At 41.2% G+C, this 15,487-nt stretch overlaps 1 protein-coding gene across 1 annotated transcript; it reads right to left on the minus strand.

Moving 5' to 3' along the window:
- Positions 1-397: 397 nt before the first annotated feature.
- Positions 398-14,121, minus strand: LOC118833941 (zinc finger protein 883-like; the record flags this gene model as incomplete). Its single annotated transcript, XM_036741376.1, has 4 exons — positions 14,022-14,121; positions 13,773-13,899; positions 12,198-12,293; positions 398-2,226 (listed from the first exon to the last, which is right to left on the minus strand). Coding segments are annotated over exons 2-4 (1,959 nt in total), but the record flags the coding sequence as incomplete, so codon positions are not given.
- Positions 14,122-15,487: the final 1,366 nt, after the last annotated feature.

Below are 15,487 nucleotides of genomic sequence, written 5' to 3' on the forward strand. Positions count from 1 at the left end.
TCTGATGGTTAACAAGGACTGACTTTAGCCTGAAGGTTTTACCTCAATGATTGTATTCTTAAGGTTTCTCTCCAGTGTGGATTCTCTGATGTAGAATAAGACTGGTACACCATTTAAAAGCCTTTCCACATTGATTACATTCATAAGGTTTCTCACCAGTGTGGATTCTCTGATGAACAATAAAACCAGCTCTCTGTGCAAAAGCCTTTCCACATTGATAACATTCATAAGGTTTCTCTCCAGTGTGGATTCTCTGATGAACAATAAAACCAGCTCTCTGTGCAAAAGCCTTTCCACATTGATAACATTCATAAGGTTTCTCTCCAGTGTGGATTCTCTGATGAACAATAAAACCAGCTCTCTGTGTAAAAGCTTTTCCACATTGATTGCATCCATAAGGTTTCTCCCCAGTGTGGATCCTCTGATGTTTAACAAGGCCCTCTTTATATGTATAAGACTTTCCACATTGATTACAATCATAAGGTTTCTCTCCAGTGTGGATTATCAGATGAGCAATAAGACATCTCTTCAATCTGAAAGCCCTTCCACATTGATTACAGTCATAAGGTTTCTCTCCAGTATGGATTCTTTCATGTCTAACAAGACTGCGCTTCCATGTAAAAGTTTTTCCACAATGATTACACTTATAACATTTCTCTTCAGTGTGGCTTTTCTGATGTTCAACAAGACTGGACATATATCTGAAAGCTTTTCCACATTGATTACACTCATAAGGTTTCTCTCCAGTGTGTATTCTTTCATGCCTAACCAGACGGCACTTCCATGTAAAAGTCTTCCCACAATAATTACATTTATAACATTTTTCTTCAGTATGGCTTTTCTGATGTTCAACAAGACTGGACATATATCTGAAAGCTTTTCCACATTGATTACACTCATAAGGTTTCTCTCCAGTGTGGATTCTCAGATGAGCAGTAAGACATCTCTCCAATTTAAAAGTCTTTCCACATTGATTACAATCATAAGGTTTCTCTCCATTATGGATTCTTTCATGCCTAACCAGACGGCACTTCCATGTAAAAGTCTTCCCACAATAATTACATTTATAACATTTTTCTTCAGTATGGCTTTTCTGATGTTCAGTAAGACTGGACATACATCTGAAAGCTTTTCCACATTGATTACACTCATAAGGTTTCTCTCCAGTGTGGATTCTCAGATGAGCAGTAAGACATCTCTCCAATCTAAAAGTCTTTCCACATTGATTACAATCATAAGGTTTCTCTCCATTATGGATTCTTTCATGTCTAACAAGACTGCGCTTCCATGTAAAAGTCTTTCCACATTGATTACATTCATAAGGTTTCTCTCCAGTGTGAATTCTTTGATGTTTAATAAGGCCATCCATTCGTGTAAAAGTCTTTCCACATTGATAACATTCATATGGTTTCTCTCCAGTGTGGGTCCTCTGATGCATAATAAGACGAGCCCTCCTTGTAAAAGCCTTTCCACATTGATTGCATTCATAAGGTTTCTCTCCAGTGTGGATCCTATGATGTTCACCAATAGACTTCCTACCTCTAAAAGACTTTCCACATTGATTACATTTATAAGGTTTCTCTCCAGTGTGGATTCTCTGATGTTCAACAAGACTGTCTTTCCATCTGTAAGCCTTTCCACATTGATCACATTTATAAGGTTTCTCTCTAATGTGGATTCTCTGATGCAGACTAAGACTTTCCCACTGTTTAAAAGTTTGTCCACATTGATTACATTCATAAGGTTTCTCTCCACTATGTATCCTCTGATGTGCAACAAGACATCTCTTCTCTCTAAAAGCCTTTTCACACAGATTACCATCAAAAGGTTTCTCTCCAGAGTATGCTCTCTGATGTACAATAAGATGAGCCCTCTGTATAAAAGCATTTCCACAATGATTGCATTTATTAGATTTCTCTCCAGTGTGGAACGTCTGATGTTGAAGAAGACCATCCTTCCATGTAAATGTCTTTCCACGCTGATGGCATTTATAAGATTTCTCTGCAGCGTGGATTCTCTGATCTGCAATCAGATATTTCTTCTCTGTAAAACCCTTTCCACATTGATTACAGTCATACGGTTTCTCTCCAGCGTCAATACTCTCAGGTGTTGTGCAGACTTCTCTCCAATTGAAGTCATCACTCATGAATCTTTGCTTGTGAGTTTCTTCTACAGAAAGGGTTAGTTCTGTAGTAGTTTCTTTCATTTCCAGGCTGATCTCTCCTTCTTAAAAAAAAAAGGCAACAGTAAAACAAATGACACTATACATACACACATATATACGTATATCCCCTTTGCTCCACAGCCAGAATAAAAACTCAAGTTACTTTCTATTTCCTTGGGTAAATAGAAACATCTTAAAATCAGAGAAACAATCATTTTAAAATGCCCTTAGCTCCCTTCCCAAGGATGATTTAATTTCCAAAGAGCTTCATGTGTGAATTTATAATGGAACCTCACAAAAACCTGTGCCAAAGGTGAGGCTATCATTCTTGTCATATTCACAATTCAGACCAAGGGCTCAGAATGGCTGAGTGTCTTGACCCAAACCTCAGCAGTTGGAATTAGAATCCAAACCCTATGAATGGGTCTGCTCTTTCCATGGTACTCAACAAATTATCTCCACTTTCAATCTTTCTCCTTCTCTTTCCCTTTCATGGTCGTCACTTTCAACCCTTTTTTCATAGATACAATACCATTTGGTGCACCTACACTAAATATTAAAATTATTTCATGATCTATTCTACCAATAACCATAACCTAATTTCCCTAGGGATCACTTTTTTGTTTTTGGAGGGGAAAAGGCAGGGCAATTGGGGTTAAGTGACTTGCCCAAGGTCAGACAGCTAGTAAGTGTGTCAAGTGTCTGAGGCCAGATTTTAACTCAGGTCCTCCTGACTCCAGGGCCAGTGCTCTGCTCACTGCGCCACCTAGCTGCCCCAACGTAATTTGTTAAAAAATCAGAATTCTGATGGTCCCGTGGATAGAATGCTGGGCCTCAAATCAGGACTTCTTGAGTTCCAAACTCACCTCAGAAACTTGCTAGTCCTGTGACCCTTAGTATTTTTGTCAATCTATAAAATGGGCATAATTATAGTATCTCATTCCTAGGGTTCTTATGAGGACAAAATGAGGCAATATTTGTACACTGCATGACACATGGTACCTGCTGTATAAATGCTACCTATTACTTTCATATGATTTTGACTATTTCCTCCCCAATTCTGCTCTCCTTCTTAAACCTTTATTATCCTCACTCCTTTATTCCCTAATTTCCATATTGAACTAAATATATTCCCATTCCAAAAATATTCTCTTTTCCCTGTATCAGCATTTGTTTGCTAACCTAATCTAAACTAGATTCTGAGCAGAGACTGTCTTTTGCCTTCCTTTTTATCCTCTTGGATTAGCACCATGCCTAAAACAGAAGGCACTTACTCAATGTTTATTGATTCCCTGCCTTGCTCCAAGGCTGACAGCAGTCCCCAGCTTCTATGTCTATTCCCTCCATTCTGTTCTCTCCCCTAGTTGTTGAATGCATGTTCAGGACTCAGCCCTGTTATGTCCCTTTCTTGTGCCCAATCACCTCTAAGTAGCTACCTCAGTCAGATTCTAACCCTGACAGAACCAGACCAGAACCAACACTGAAGATTACAGAGGCTTCTTTCTAGGCTCCTGAAGGGTCTCCTGCTATAGGACACCTGTGAGTCTCTAACTCCCAGCTCCCTAAACTGGTGTGCTGGTCGCCTACATGAACCTGGCCGATGATTCTCCAAGAATGGGGACAGAGATTAACCACAGAGATTAGGAAAGGGATTTGGGCTGATGATTTCTGCAAAGTTTAGCCACAGAAGACTCCTGAGTAAGGCAACACCCATCTCTCCTCCTCAGGTGCTGGTAAATGTACAAAGAGAAAATCATGAAACCAGGCTGCCAGATCCACTACCAATTTAGGCTATGTAATCTCAGCTGGGCCCTCATGGGGGCAAGGAAATACTTGGCCATCTCCCCAACTGACTCCCTGTGCCACTCACCACAGCAGCTCTTCCAAATCTTTTCATTCATTCCCAACCCTGCATCATGGATTGCTTCTACCTACCTCCCAACCACTGAAAAAAACTGGACATTAAGGGCTTTCTTATCCTTTTCATCTCACATAAATCAGATGTTTTCTTATCTTTTTGACCCTTATATTACATGATCATTATATTACAAGATTATTTTTCTCCTTGTGTATTAGCAAGGCAATAATCACAATATAGACAATAATTGTCAAAATACCTATGTGGTTCTGTGTCAAAAAATATGAAACTCTCCATATCGAAGGCAGACGTAAGCCATTCATTCAGACACCAAAGAACCAGGTCCCAAAACCAATAAGCCCAATCCATCACAGCAGCAAAAAATTCAATACACAACCTCACAGCAGAGAACCACTCCATTCCATAACTTTCCACTCCCCTGCTGGAGCCTTGCCACCAACAATCACTCACAGCACTAACACGACATCTGCTCTCTTCCTCAGTTCTAATTGCTCTCTCTCCGAGCATTTCCTGTGATACACTTTCCTTTTCCTCTTGGGAAGCTCCTCCTACCACATGTGACTTAGGCTTCCAGTGATGCAAGCAGGTCATATGGCCTATTAATGGGCCCATTAATTTAAATTACCATTAGACCTTGCTAAAGAAAAGTAAGGACACTTGCAAATGATCTTACTCTACCCACTGATCTACCTCCATATATTTCTCCTCTAGTATCTCCTTTTTTTCCCACTAATTTTCATTCTCTCACACGCTGAGGACTCTTTCCCTATTATGACAAATAAAATCATTTCTCTTTAATACTTTTTTCTACAATTATACCAATATTGTTTTTTTAAGTTAATTTATTTATTTTTAGTTTTCAACAATCACGTCCATTAAGCTTCAAATTTTCTCCCCCACCCTGCCCTGAGAGAGCCTGCAATCTGATATAAGCTCTACATATACATTCCTATTAAACATATTTTCACATTAGTCATATTGTACAGAAGAATTAGAACAAACGGGAGTAACCATGAGAAATAAAAACATAAAAAACAAAATGAAACAAGGAAAGTGAATAGTCTGCTTTGATCTGCATTCAGACTCCATATTTCTTTTTCTGGATGTGGACGGCATTTTCCATCATGAGTCTTTTAGAATTGTTTTCGGTCCTTGCATTGCTGAGTACAGCTAAGTCCTTCAAAATCAGTCATTACACACTGTGGCTGTCACTGTGTATATTGTTGTCCTGGTTCTGCTCACTTCACTGAGAATCAGTCTATATGTCTTTCCAGGTTTTTCTGAAGTCTGCCTGTTCATCATTTCTTATGGCACAATAGTATTCCACAATTTATTTAGCCATTCCCCAATGGATGGGCATCCCCTCAATTTCCAGTTCTAGGCCACCACAAAAAGAACTGCTATAAATATTTTTGTACATGTGGGTCTTTTTCCCAATTTTATCAGCTCTTTGGGATACAGCCCTAGAAATGGTATTGGTTGGTCAAAGGGTATGAACATTTTTATAGCCCTTTTGGCATAGCTCTAAATTGCTCTCCCCAATGACTGGATCAGTTCACAAGTCCACCAACAATAAATTACTGTTTCAGTTTTTCCCATATCTTCACCAGTAATTGGTAGCCTTTATCATTTTTCTGTTAGGTGGGATATGGTATCTCAGTGTTTTGATTTACATTTCTCTAATTAATGGTGACTTAGAGCATTTTTTCATATGACTATAGATAGTTTTAATTTCTTCCTCTGAAAAGTGCCTGTTCAGGGGGTGGAGCCAAGATAGTGGCTGGAAAGAAGGGACTTGTTGGAGCTCCCTGCCAAGTCCCTCCAAAAACCTATAAAAAACGGCTCTGAACAAATTCTAGAACTGCAGAACCCACAAAATAGCAGAGGGAAGCAGGGCTCCAGCCATGGTCACTGGGTGAGGTCTATCGCCCAGTGGAGGGGAGCAGAGCCCAGTATGGGTGGTGGCAGGGCCAACCAGACCAGGAGCTGGGCGGAACAGGCCCTACCTAGCACCCTGAATCAGTGAGCTGTGGCAGTTACCAGACTTCTCAACCCATAAACACCAAAGACAACAGAGAATATTAGTGGGAAAAGCTGCAGGGAGTGAAAGGAGTTCCTGGTTTGGCCACCGCCTGGGGGGAGCAGAGGTGGTCCAGCTACAGAACTACAGCTGCAATTGCTTCTGGCCCCAGCCCAGAGGAGGTGGGAGGAATTAAGCGGTGGATCAGAGCTGGAGTGCTGGTGACAAAGAAGACCAAAACATACAGCCAGAAGAAGTCAACAAAGTCAAAGAGCCTACATCAAAAGCCTCCAAGAAAAACATGAACTGGTCTCAGGCCATGAAAGAGCTCAAAAAGGATTTGGAAAAGCAAGTTAGCGAAGTAGAGGAAAAACTGGGAAGAAAAATGAGAGGGATGCAAGAAAATCATGAAAAACAACTCAATGACTTGCTAAAGGAGACACAAAAAAAAACGCTGAAGAAAATAACACCTTAAAAAATAGACTAACTCAAATGGCAAAAGACCTCCAAAAAGCCAATGAGGAGAAGAATGCCTTGAAAGGCAGAATTAGCCAAATGGAAAAGGAGATCCAAAAGACCACTGAAGAAAATACTACCTTAAAAATTAGATTGGAGCAAGGGGAAGTTAGTGACTTTATGAGAAATCAAGATATTATAAAACAGAACCAAAGGAACGAAAAAGTGGAAGACAATGTGAAATATCTCATTGGAAAAACCACTGACCTGGAAAATAGATCCGGGAGAGATAATTTAAAATTTATTGGACTACCTGAAAGCCATGATCAAAAAAAGAGCCTAGATATCATCTTTCAAGAAATTATCAAGGAGAACTGCCCTGATATCCTAGAGCCAGAGGGTAAAATAGAAACTGAAAGAATCCACAGATTGGCTCCTCAAAAAGATCCCAAAAAGAAAACTCCTAGGAATATTGTGGCCAAATTCAGAGCTTCCAGATCAAGGAGAAAATACTGCAAGCAGCCAGAAAGAAACAATTTGAGTATTGTGGAAACACAATCAGAATAACACAAGATCTAGCAGCTTCTACTTTAAAGGATCGAAAGGCTTGGTATATGATATTCCGGAGGTCAATGGAGCTAGGATTAAAACCAAGAATCACCTACCCAGCAAAACAGAGTATCATGCTCCAAGGCAAAATATGGACTTTCAATAAAATAGAGGACTTTCAAGCTTTCTCAGTGAAAAGACCAGAGCTGAATAGAAAATTTGACTTTCAAACACAAGAATCAAGAGAAGCATGAAAAGGTAAACAAGAAAAAGAAATCACAAGGGACTTACTAAAGTTGAACTGTTTTGGTTACATTCCTACATGGAAAGATGATGTGTATGATTCATGAGACCTCAGTATTAGAATAGCTGAAGGGAATATGCATATATAGAGAGACAGAGGGCCAGGGTGAGTTGAATATGAAGGGATGATATCTAAAAAAATAAAATCAAATTAAGGGATGAGAGAGGAATATATTGAGAGAGGGAGAAAGGGAGAGATAGAATGGGGTAAATTATCTCACATAAAAGTGGCAAGAAAGGGAAGAGGGGGCAGGTGAGGGGGAATGAGTGAATCTTGCTCTCATTGGATTTGACCTGAGGAGGGAATACCATACACACTCAATTGGGTATCTTACCCCACAGGAAAGGAGGAAGAAGATTAAAAAAAAAGGGGGGGGGGGAATGATAGAAGGGAGGGCAGATAGGGGGAGGAGGTAATCAAAAACAAACACTTTTGAAAAGGGACAGGGTTAAGGGAGAAAATTCAATAAAGGGGGATAGGTTAGGAAGGGGCAAAATATAGTTAGTCTTTCACAACATGAGTATTGTGGAAGGGTTTTACACAGTGATATGCATGTAGCCTATGTTGAATTGCTTGCCTTCTTAGGGAGGGTGGGTGGGAAAGGAAGAGGGGAGAGAATTTGGAATTCAAAGTTTTAAAAACAGATGTTCAAAAACAACAACAAAAAAGTTTTTGCATGCACCTCGGAAGTAAATTTATCTTGCCCTACAAGAAAGGAAGGGAAACGAGATGGGAGGGGAGTGGGGTGACAGAAGGGAGGGCTGACTGGGGAACAGGGCAACCAGAATATATGCCATCTTGGAGTGGGTGGGAGAGTAGAAATGGGGAGATAATTAGTAATTCAAACTCTTGTGAAAATCAATGCTGAAAACTAAATATACTAAATAAATTAAATTTTAAAAAATTGCCTGTTCATATCCTTTGACCATTTAACAATTGGGGAATGACTTGTATTCTTGTAAATTTGATTCAGTTCTCAATATATTTTAGAAATGAGGCCTTTATCAGAGACACTAGTTGTAAAAATTCTTTCCCAGTTTTTTGCTTCCTTCCTGATCTTGGTTGCATTGGCTTCGTTTATGCAAAAGCTTTTCAATCAAGGTAATGAAAATTATCCATTTTGCATTTCAAAATGATCTCTATCTCTTATTTGGTCATAAATTCCTCCATTTTCCATAAATCTGACAGAAAAACTATTCCTTGCTCCACTAATTTGTTCATAGCATCAGACTTTACATCTAAATCATGTACCCATTTGGACCTTATTTTAGTACACAGTGTCAAGAGTTGGTCTATGCCCAGTTTCTGCAATACTATTGTATTGGCAATTAAGGTGGGACTTTTTTTTACTGTTTTGTATTTTAGAAATCCTAAAGCAATCAAATGCCTTTGATAAAGCCTTAGGGGGTGCAAAGTCCTAAGCCCACGCCCTTTTGCTAACAAGGTACTAAACCCCAGGCTCACACCCTTTTGCTGATTATGTGTGAATCCCCTAGACCCTTTTGGGGCTCTCAGTCACTAGAAGAGTTGTGCAGGACTCTGGGCAGCCATTTTAACAGCCCCTGGCTTGTAAACCCAGATGTTTATGTTTTCCTGCTAACTATGAATTGTGATTTGGTCTGTTTATATTGTGTATGTTTGTATTTGCTCTTAAGTTCAGGTTGCTGGCTCTTCATCCTGAACTACATGAGTTATATTTGTATGTGTGAGTAAGATTGTCAACCCCTTAACATTACTTTCCTTAGTAAAGCAGATCAAAGAACCTGTGTTAGTGGCCTGGTGTGTGCAGGTTGTTGTTGGTTTTACACAGCCACAGTAGCTGCTGGCCAGATTGTTGCTACAACTATTTTCCAGTTTTCCCAACAGCTTTTTCAACTTGGGATCTCCGTCAGGAGATGATCACTACCATCTGGTTCAAGGACCTTGTGGCAGTTTTCCTTGATCAATTCTTCAAAGATACATGATTTCCAGTGGACCAATAATTCTTAAATTGTCTCTTCTGGATTGATTTTTCTCGTCAGTTCTTTATTCAATGAGGTATTTTACATTTTCTTCTATTTTTTTCATTCTTTTGATTTTGTTTGACTGATTCTTGATGCCTCATAGAGCCATTTGCTTCTATTTGTCTGATTCTAATTTTTAACAAATTGTTTTCTTCAGTTAGCTTCTGTACCTCCTTTTCCATCTGGCCAATTTGACTTTTGAAGGAGTTGTTTTCTTCAGGTCTCTTCTTCCCCAAAAGCTGTGCTGTGGCACGGGCAGGCTCAGCGGCTGGTAGATGCCTGTCTGTGCTGGTGTCTCTTTATTCTCCCGGCTGCTCAAAAGTCTGCTGGGGGTGCTGGTGTTGGCACTTACCAGTTCCACCACCCTAGTGCTCAAGCTCTCCTATTGGTCTGCTCAGGTTGGCCTTGCTGCTGCTGGTTTGCCTGGATGCCTCCTTTCCTTCAGCCACAGCAAGAGGGACCTTTCCTGTTAATGCCCATAGTCTCCAGAGCTAGAAGGTCAGCATACTCTGTCTTTCTGTGGCTCCACTATTCCAGGATTTTTCCTGGGGCAATATTCTCTGGATTTTTCAAGGTCAACAAGGGAGGATGAGAGTTACTTACTATTTACTCTGCCATCTAGGCTCCTGGAAGATTAAGTGACTTTTAAACATTCAGTCTCTGGGCTTCTAGCCACAGGAGTACGTGATGCTGCAGCCACAGGCCCAGTGTAGGACTGCATTTCTTTCTCATCCTGTTCTGACAGTTCCCCATCTTGTGCTGAGAAGTCAGGGAATCACCACTGCAGCCTCTGATTCATTCTGCTGGGGTCTGCTCGGGCTTTGCTATGGCCCAGCGTGCACTGGTGTAGCCTGTGCCCCAGACTGTGGTACTCTCCCAACCTGGTGCAACAGATACTTGCCAACCTTCCAGGTTGTCTTGAGCTAGAAATCTGCCACACTGTCTGTTTTTGGATTCTGCCACTATAGAATTTGTTCAGATTCACTTTTTAGAGGTACTTGAAGGAGTCTGTGGGAGAGCTCAGGTGAGTCGCTGCTTTCACTCCACCATCTTGGCTCCACCCCTCCTCTCTAATCCTTAAAACACTCTCACATGATCCATGTATCCCCATGAAATGATGTCCAATATCTTTATTTTATAACTAAACAACTAGAGATGGCCATTTCCATTTGATGTCTCCAAATCCTTTCCCTGGCTTTCTTTGAAACTCTTTCTTTTCTTTTGTCCTTTCTTTATTTTTTCTACCCTACCACACAGCCCAAGATATGGCCACCATTACACACAAAAAGGTGTATAATATGTAAAATTATTCTAAGCATAGCAACTTTCTTCATTTGTCCTTTATATTGAATTTGGTTATTTATAATAGTCAAAAAAACTCTCTGCATAGTACCTCAGAAATTTATTGTCCAAGTGAAACACATCTATTAAAAGTTACCAGTAATCTCAAAATTGCTAAAATCCAATGGCCATTTCTTAATCCTAATCCTTCTTTACTTCTTGGAAGGTTTTGACACTGTCAGTATCCCCCTTCTTTTAGATCCTCCCCTCCCTAGATTTTAGCAACATTACTCTCTCTAGGTTCTCCTTCTACCATATGCAAAAGGAAACTCATTTGCTTTCTTCCAACCTTCCCATCTTCTTCCGTTCCTAATGCTATCCAAGGCATCCTCCCAATAGTCCAGGCTCAGAAATGAAATGCCATGCACTCCTCATCCGCTCTCACACTCACACTCTAGACACCCATGTCCAATCTGTTCCAAAGTCCTGTTGATTCCCCCTTTGTGACATCATTCCATAGACCCGTTTCTATTTCAATATTGTCACTTTCTTGGTTCAGACTCCTGTCACCCCGTACCTGACATAAGGTCAGACCCTGCTAGTTGGTCAAGCTGCCTGGATTTCCCTGAAGTCCAGTCTAACCCTCCATCCAGTTATCAAGTTCATTTCCCTTCAGCTCTCACCGCAGCATGTCACCATGTACTCAACAGCCCCCAGTGGCTCCCCAGCAAAATATGAAACATAAAACCCTCTATAGGGCTGTGAAAGCGCTTTATCACCTACCCCTCACCTATATTTCCAGTCTCCTTTCTCCCTTCCACCCTCCCCTCCTCCATATACGTTATAATCCATTTGTTTGGGCCTCCTTTCTGTTCTGGGGACAGGTCATTTCACCTTCAGACTCTGTGGGGTTTTGTTGCCATCCCAGTTACCTAGAATGTTCTTGCTGGCTTCCCTGAATCCCCATCTAGAGCTCAACTCCCACAATAAGCCTTTCCCTTAAATTCAGGGTTTTCCCTCTCTTGACTAGCTCACATTTATGCTGTACATAGTGGGTTTCTACACAGTTGTTGGCGTGTTCTCTGCCCTACGAGACTGTGAGCTCCATGGGAGCAGGGGACGTCCCTTGCATTGATTTACGTGCTCAGTGCTTTGTACAGAGTCTGGAACAGAGCAGGCATTTAGAAGCTGGTTGACTTGAAGGTCTAGGAAAGAGCTCATACAGGAGAACCTAATCCCCTTTAATACTCTCGGGAGCATTCTATGCCCCCAAATTCCAAACAATGACTTTATTTTTTGGATCGTATATTTATCCCTGGAAGGAAAGTGAAAAACCATGGAGTCCAAGCCCCTCATATTATGTATGGAGAAACTGAGGCTCAGTGGTTCAGTAAGTGACCCATGAAGCCACTGCTAAGAAACAGATGAAAAAGAATTCCAAGGCAGGCCTTCCTGCCCCCAGATCTAGTACTTCCTTCACGACGACACAAAGCAGCCTCTTGTAATCCCAGCTCTCATATATCTGCCTTCACCTCACTCACCTGGACAGCAGCTCCTCAGGCCTTCTTGCTCCAGCATCCATGGGGCTTCCCTTTGCTCAAAGTAAGAGATCACGTCTTCTCTGGGAACTGGCAGCCCTGGGCATGGGGAGTCAGATAGAGATGAGCATGGAGAGAAACTTGTCAGTTAGTTCTATTTAGGGAAAGACATTCGGACCCAGAGCTGCTCCATTTTGAGATTCACAATATTCACACACATGAGCCTGTACTCACCCATTAGTGCTTGTAATGCAAGTAACTCAGAACAGGATATGCCACATTATCCTTTTGTACAACCTGCTGTGAGAAAGAGCCAAACTTCTGCCCCTCTCCTGTAAAGTCCATTCTGATAGAAACTCCTAATTCCAATGCAGGCTAAAAAGGCTTATTACGCAAGACCAGACGGGAGTCCCACAACAGGGACCCAGATGAGCCAGCTTTTGCACTGTCCCCCTCCCCTGTTCCTCACTCCCTGAAACCTTGTGTATGGCTCATTTGGGTCATCTTTGCCTCTTCTGGTGAGAATCTCCTGCTGGCAAACTCAAGAAACCCTAGTTGGTCCAAATTCCATTTCTTGGCCAGTCTGTTATTCCTGGCAATGCCAGTGTCATGTAAGCAAGGACCCCAGGGTGGTTCCCAGGACTCCTGAAGGATAGTCTGAAAGCATTTCTTCTCTGAGCTTTGGGGAGAGGTAAAGGAGGAGATCGGGGAACCAGGTTGGAGTCAGAAAATCTGGTCTTGGTGCACCTTCTTCATAGAATGTTGGACTCACTGCACACTTTCCATTCTCTAGAAATTAGAGGCAGCTGATGGTGCTATGGAGAGAGCTCTGGGCCTATAGTGAGGCATGCCAGAGCCTGAATCCAGTCTCAGACAGTTACTAACTGTGTGCTACAGGACAAGTCCCTTATACTCCATTTGCCTCAGTTTCCTCAACTGTCAAATGGGGAGAATAATGTCACCTAATTTGGAAGGTTACTGTGAGGATAAAGTAACAAAATATTGTAAAGAAAGGCCCAGGCCCAGCATCTGGCAAATAGTAAGTGAGAATAAATGCTTCTTCCCTTCCCTTCCTTTCCCACTATCTGTGCTGGAATTTGAGGGCAACAGGAAGGAATATTAAGGACAAACTCGCTATACGAGGGACAAGTAGAAGCCATGAGCTACAGATTGATGCTGTTAAAAAAGAAGAATATTCCAGATCCCAGACCCATCCCAGAGAGGACGGGCTTGTAAGGGAAAGCCTCCTGAGCAGCTTTCAGAGACTTGGCAGACAGATTTCATGGCCAGGTGGGAGTTAGGCCAAATGACCCCTGACATTAGTTCCAGGTCTGAGATTCTTCCACACTAATTTGAAGTGTCTAGAAGAAGTAAGAGACAGATTCAGGAGCAACAAGGAAACCCTCAGGTTCCTGTCACACAATGCACAGACTTTCTATAGGAAACTCCAGGTAGCAGGACAGGAGACCAACACTTTCCTCTCTCTAATAACTGATCAGTGCTCCCAACCCTGCACACCAGGGCATGAAAATATTCCTTTGATTGCAGACCCAGCATTACCAGAGGAAGTGTCCTTACCCAGGGAGAGCAGGTTCTGGGCATTCTCCAGCATGACCCCCTTGTACAACTCCTTCTGAGGATGGTCCAAGAGGCCCCACTCCTCCTGGGTGAAGTCCACAGCCACGTCTTTGAATGCCACCAACCCCTAAATCATTAAAAGTCATAGAATGTAGAGCTGAAAGACACTTCAGATTTAAATAGTCCAACCCTCAATAATTTAAAGAACGAAAATGAAGCCCAGAGAAGGAATCTGCTGAAAGGTCATACCTTTTATGCGAATCAGAGTCAGCTTCTAAAACCACAGTCGTTAACAGCCCAACTGAATTTTGAGAAAAGCTTTCTATGTGATCACTATGACTAAAGCTGAGAAATATTTTCCTCTGAAATGTGACTCCTGTGGAATCAGGAAGAAAGTTTGTGTTACAGCTGTGAGGGAGGTGGATCTGTGGGGGAGCATGAGAAGATGATGGGCAATGTCTTCTTTATCCAAACTGATATAAGTGATATATTCTTTTTTTTAATATTATTTCTTAATGTCTTACATGTATATGCATGGTAAACGCTAGAATATATTTCCTTTCATATTGAATGGAGTTAGAGGAAGATTTACCTAAATCCAGAGGACACAGAGACGACAGCAGAGAAGTTATAGATCTGAGGAAGAGGAAGACGGAAGACCAAATGTATATATTATTTGTAAATACATATGTCTGTATCCAGACATGCATATATATATATATATATGACAATACTTTATATAACAAATAGCTCTTATATGAAGAAAATGATTTGCATGTTCTCTCCTCCATGAGAACGTAAGTTCCTTAGGATAAAAAAATAGGTTTCACCTATTTTTAAAACATTTTATTTAAAATTCAGGGAGCTAAACAAGCATTTCCATAAGAGAAAAATGAAAAAAAAAATTAATTGCACAGGAAATTGCAAGTCCCACGTACAACTTGGTATTCCTTGAAATGTACAATAGTTACCATGGAAATTTCTTTTCTTTCTCCCCCCGACCCAAACCTAGAGATGGCTACCATGTATGTGAATATGTATGTATGTATGTATGTATGTGTGTATGTATGTGTGTGTATATATATAACATATATCTGTATGTATACATATATACATACAAAATTATTCCACACATACCACTGTGTGTCAGTTCTTTCTCTGGATGCAGATAGCATCACTCTTTACACGCCCTTTATTTTTCATCTGTGTCCTTAGAATAGTCAAAATGACTCGTGCTCAAACTCTTCTGAACACAATACTGCTGTCACTGTATACAATGTTCTCTTGGTTCTGCTCACTTTGCTCTTAGACACTTTGTGCAAGTCTTTCCAGGCCGTTCTAAGACCACTGAGCTCATCCTTTCTTACGGCACAGTAGCATTCCATCACAACCACACACCACAACCCATTCAGCCTTTCCACAAATGATGGGGATCCCTGCACTTTCCACTTCTTTGTCTCTACAAAGCAAGTTGTTGTCAACATCTCGATCACATTCAAAGTCATAATTACTGTCTGAATTTCTTTCCATCTCATTTTTGCTCATGGTTTTCTTTTCTGCCCTCTTTTTTTTACTCTATTGCTTTTTCTCTTCTCCCACCCTCCTACCCCCCAATTCACCCATCCCTCCAAGAGTCCCTCATTTCCTTCCCCCCAATTTCTGTCCACAAGGCCTCCAGAAGTCCCCCCATCCTCTCCCCAACCCTCCTAAATCTC

The sequence above is a fragment of the Trichosurus vulpecula genome, chromosome 1 (assembly GCF_011100635.1).
Source record: "Trichosurus vulpecula isolate mTriVul1 chromosome 1, mTriVul1.pri, whole genome shotgun sequence".
In the NCBI taxonomy this organism is placed as follows: domain Eukaryota; kingdom Metazoa; phylum Chordata; class Mammalia; order Diprotodontia; family Phalangeridae; genus Trichosurus; species Trichosurus vulpecula.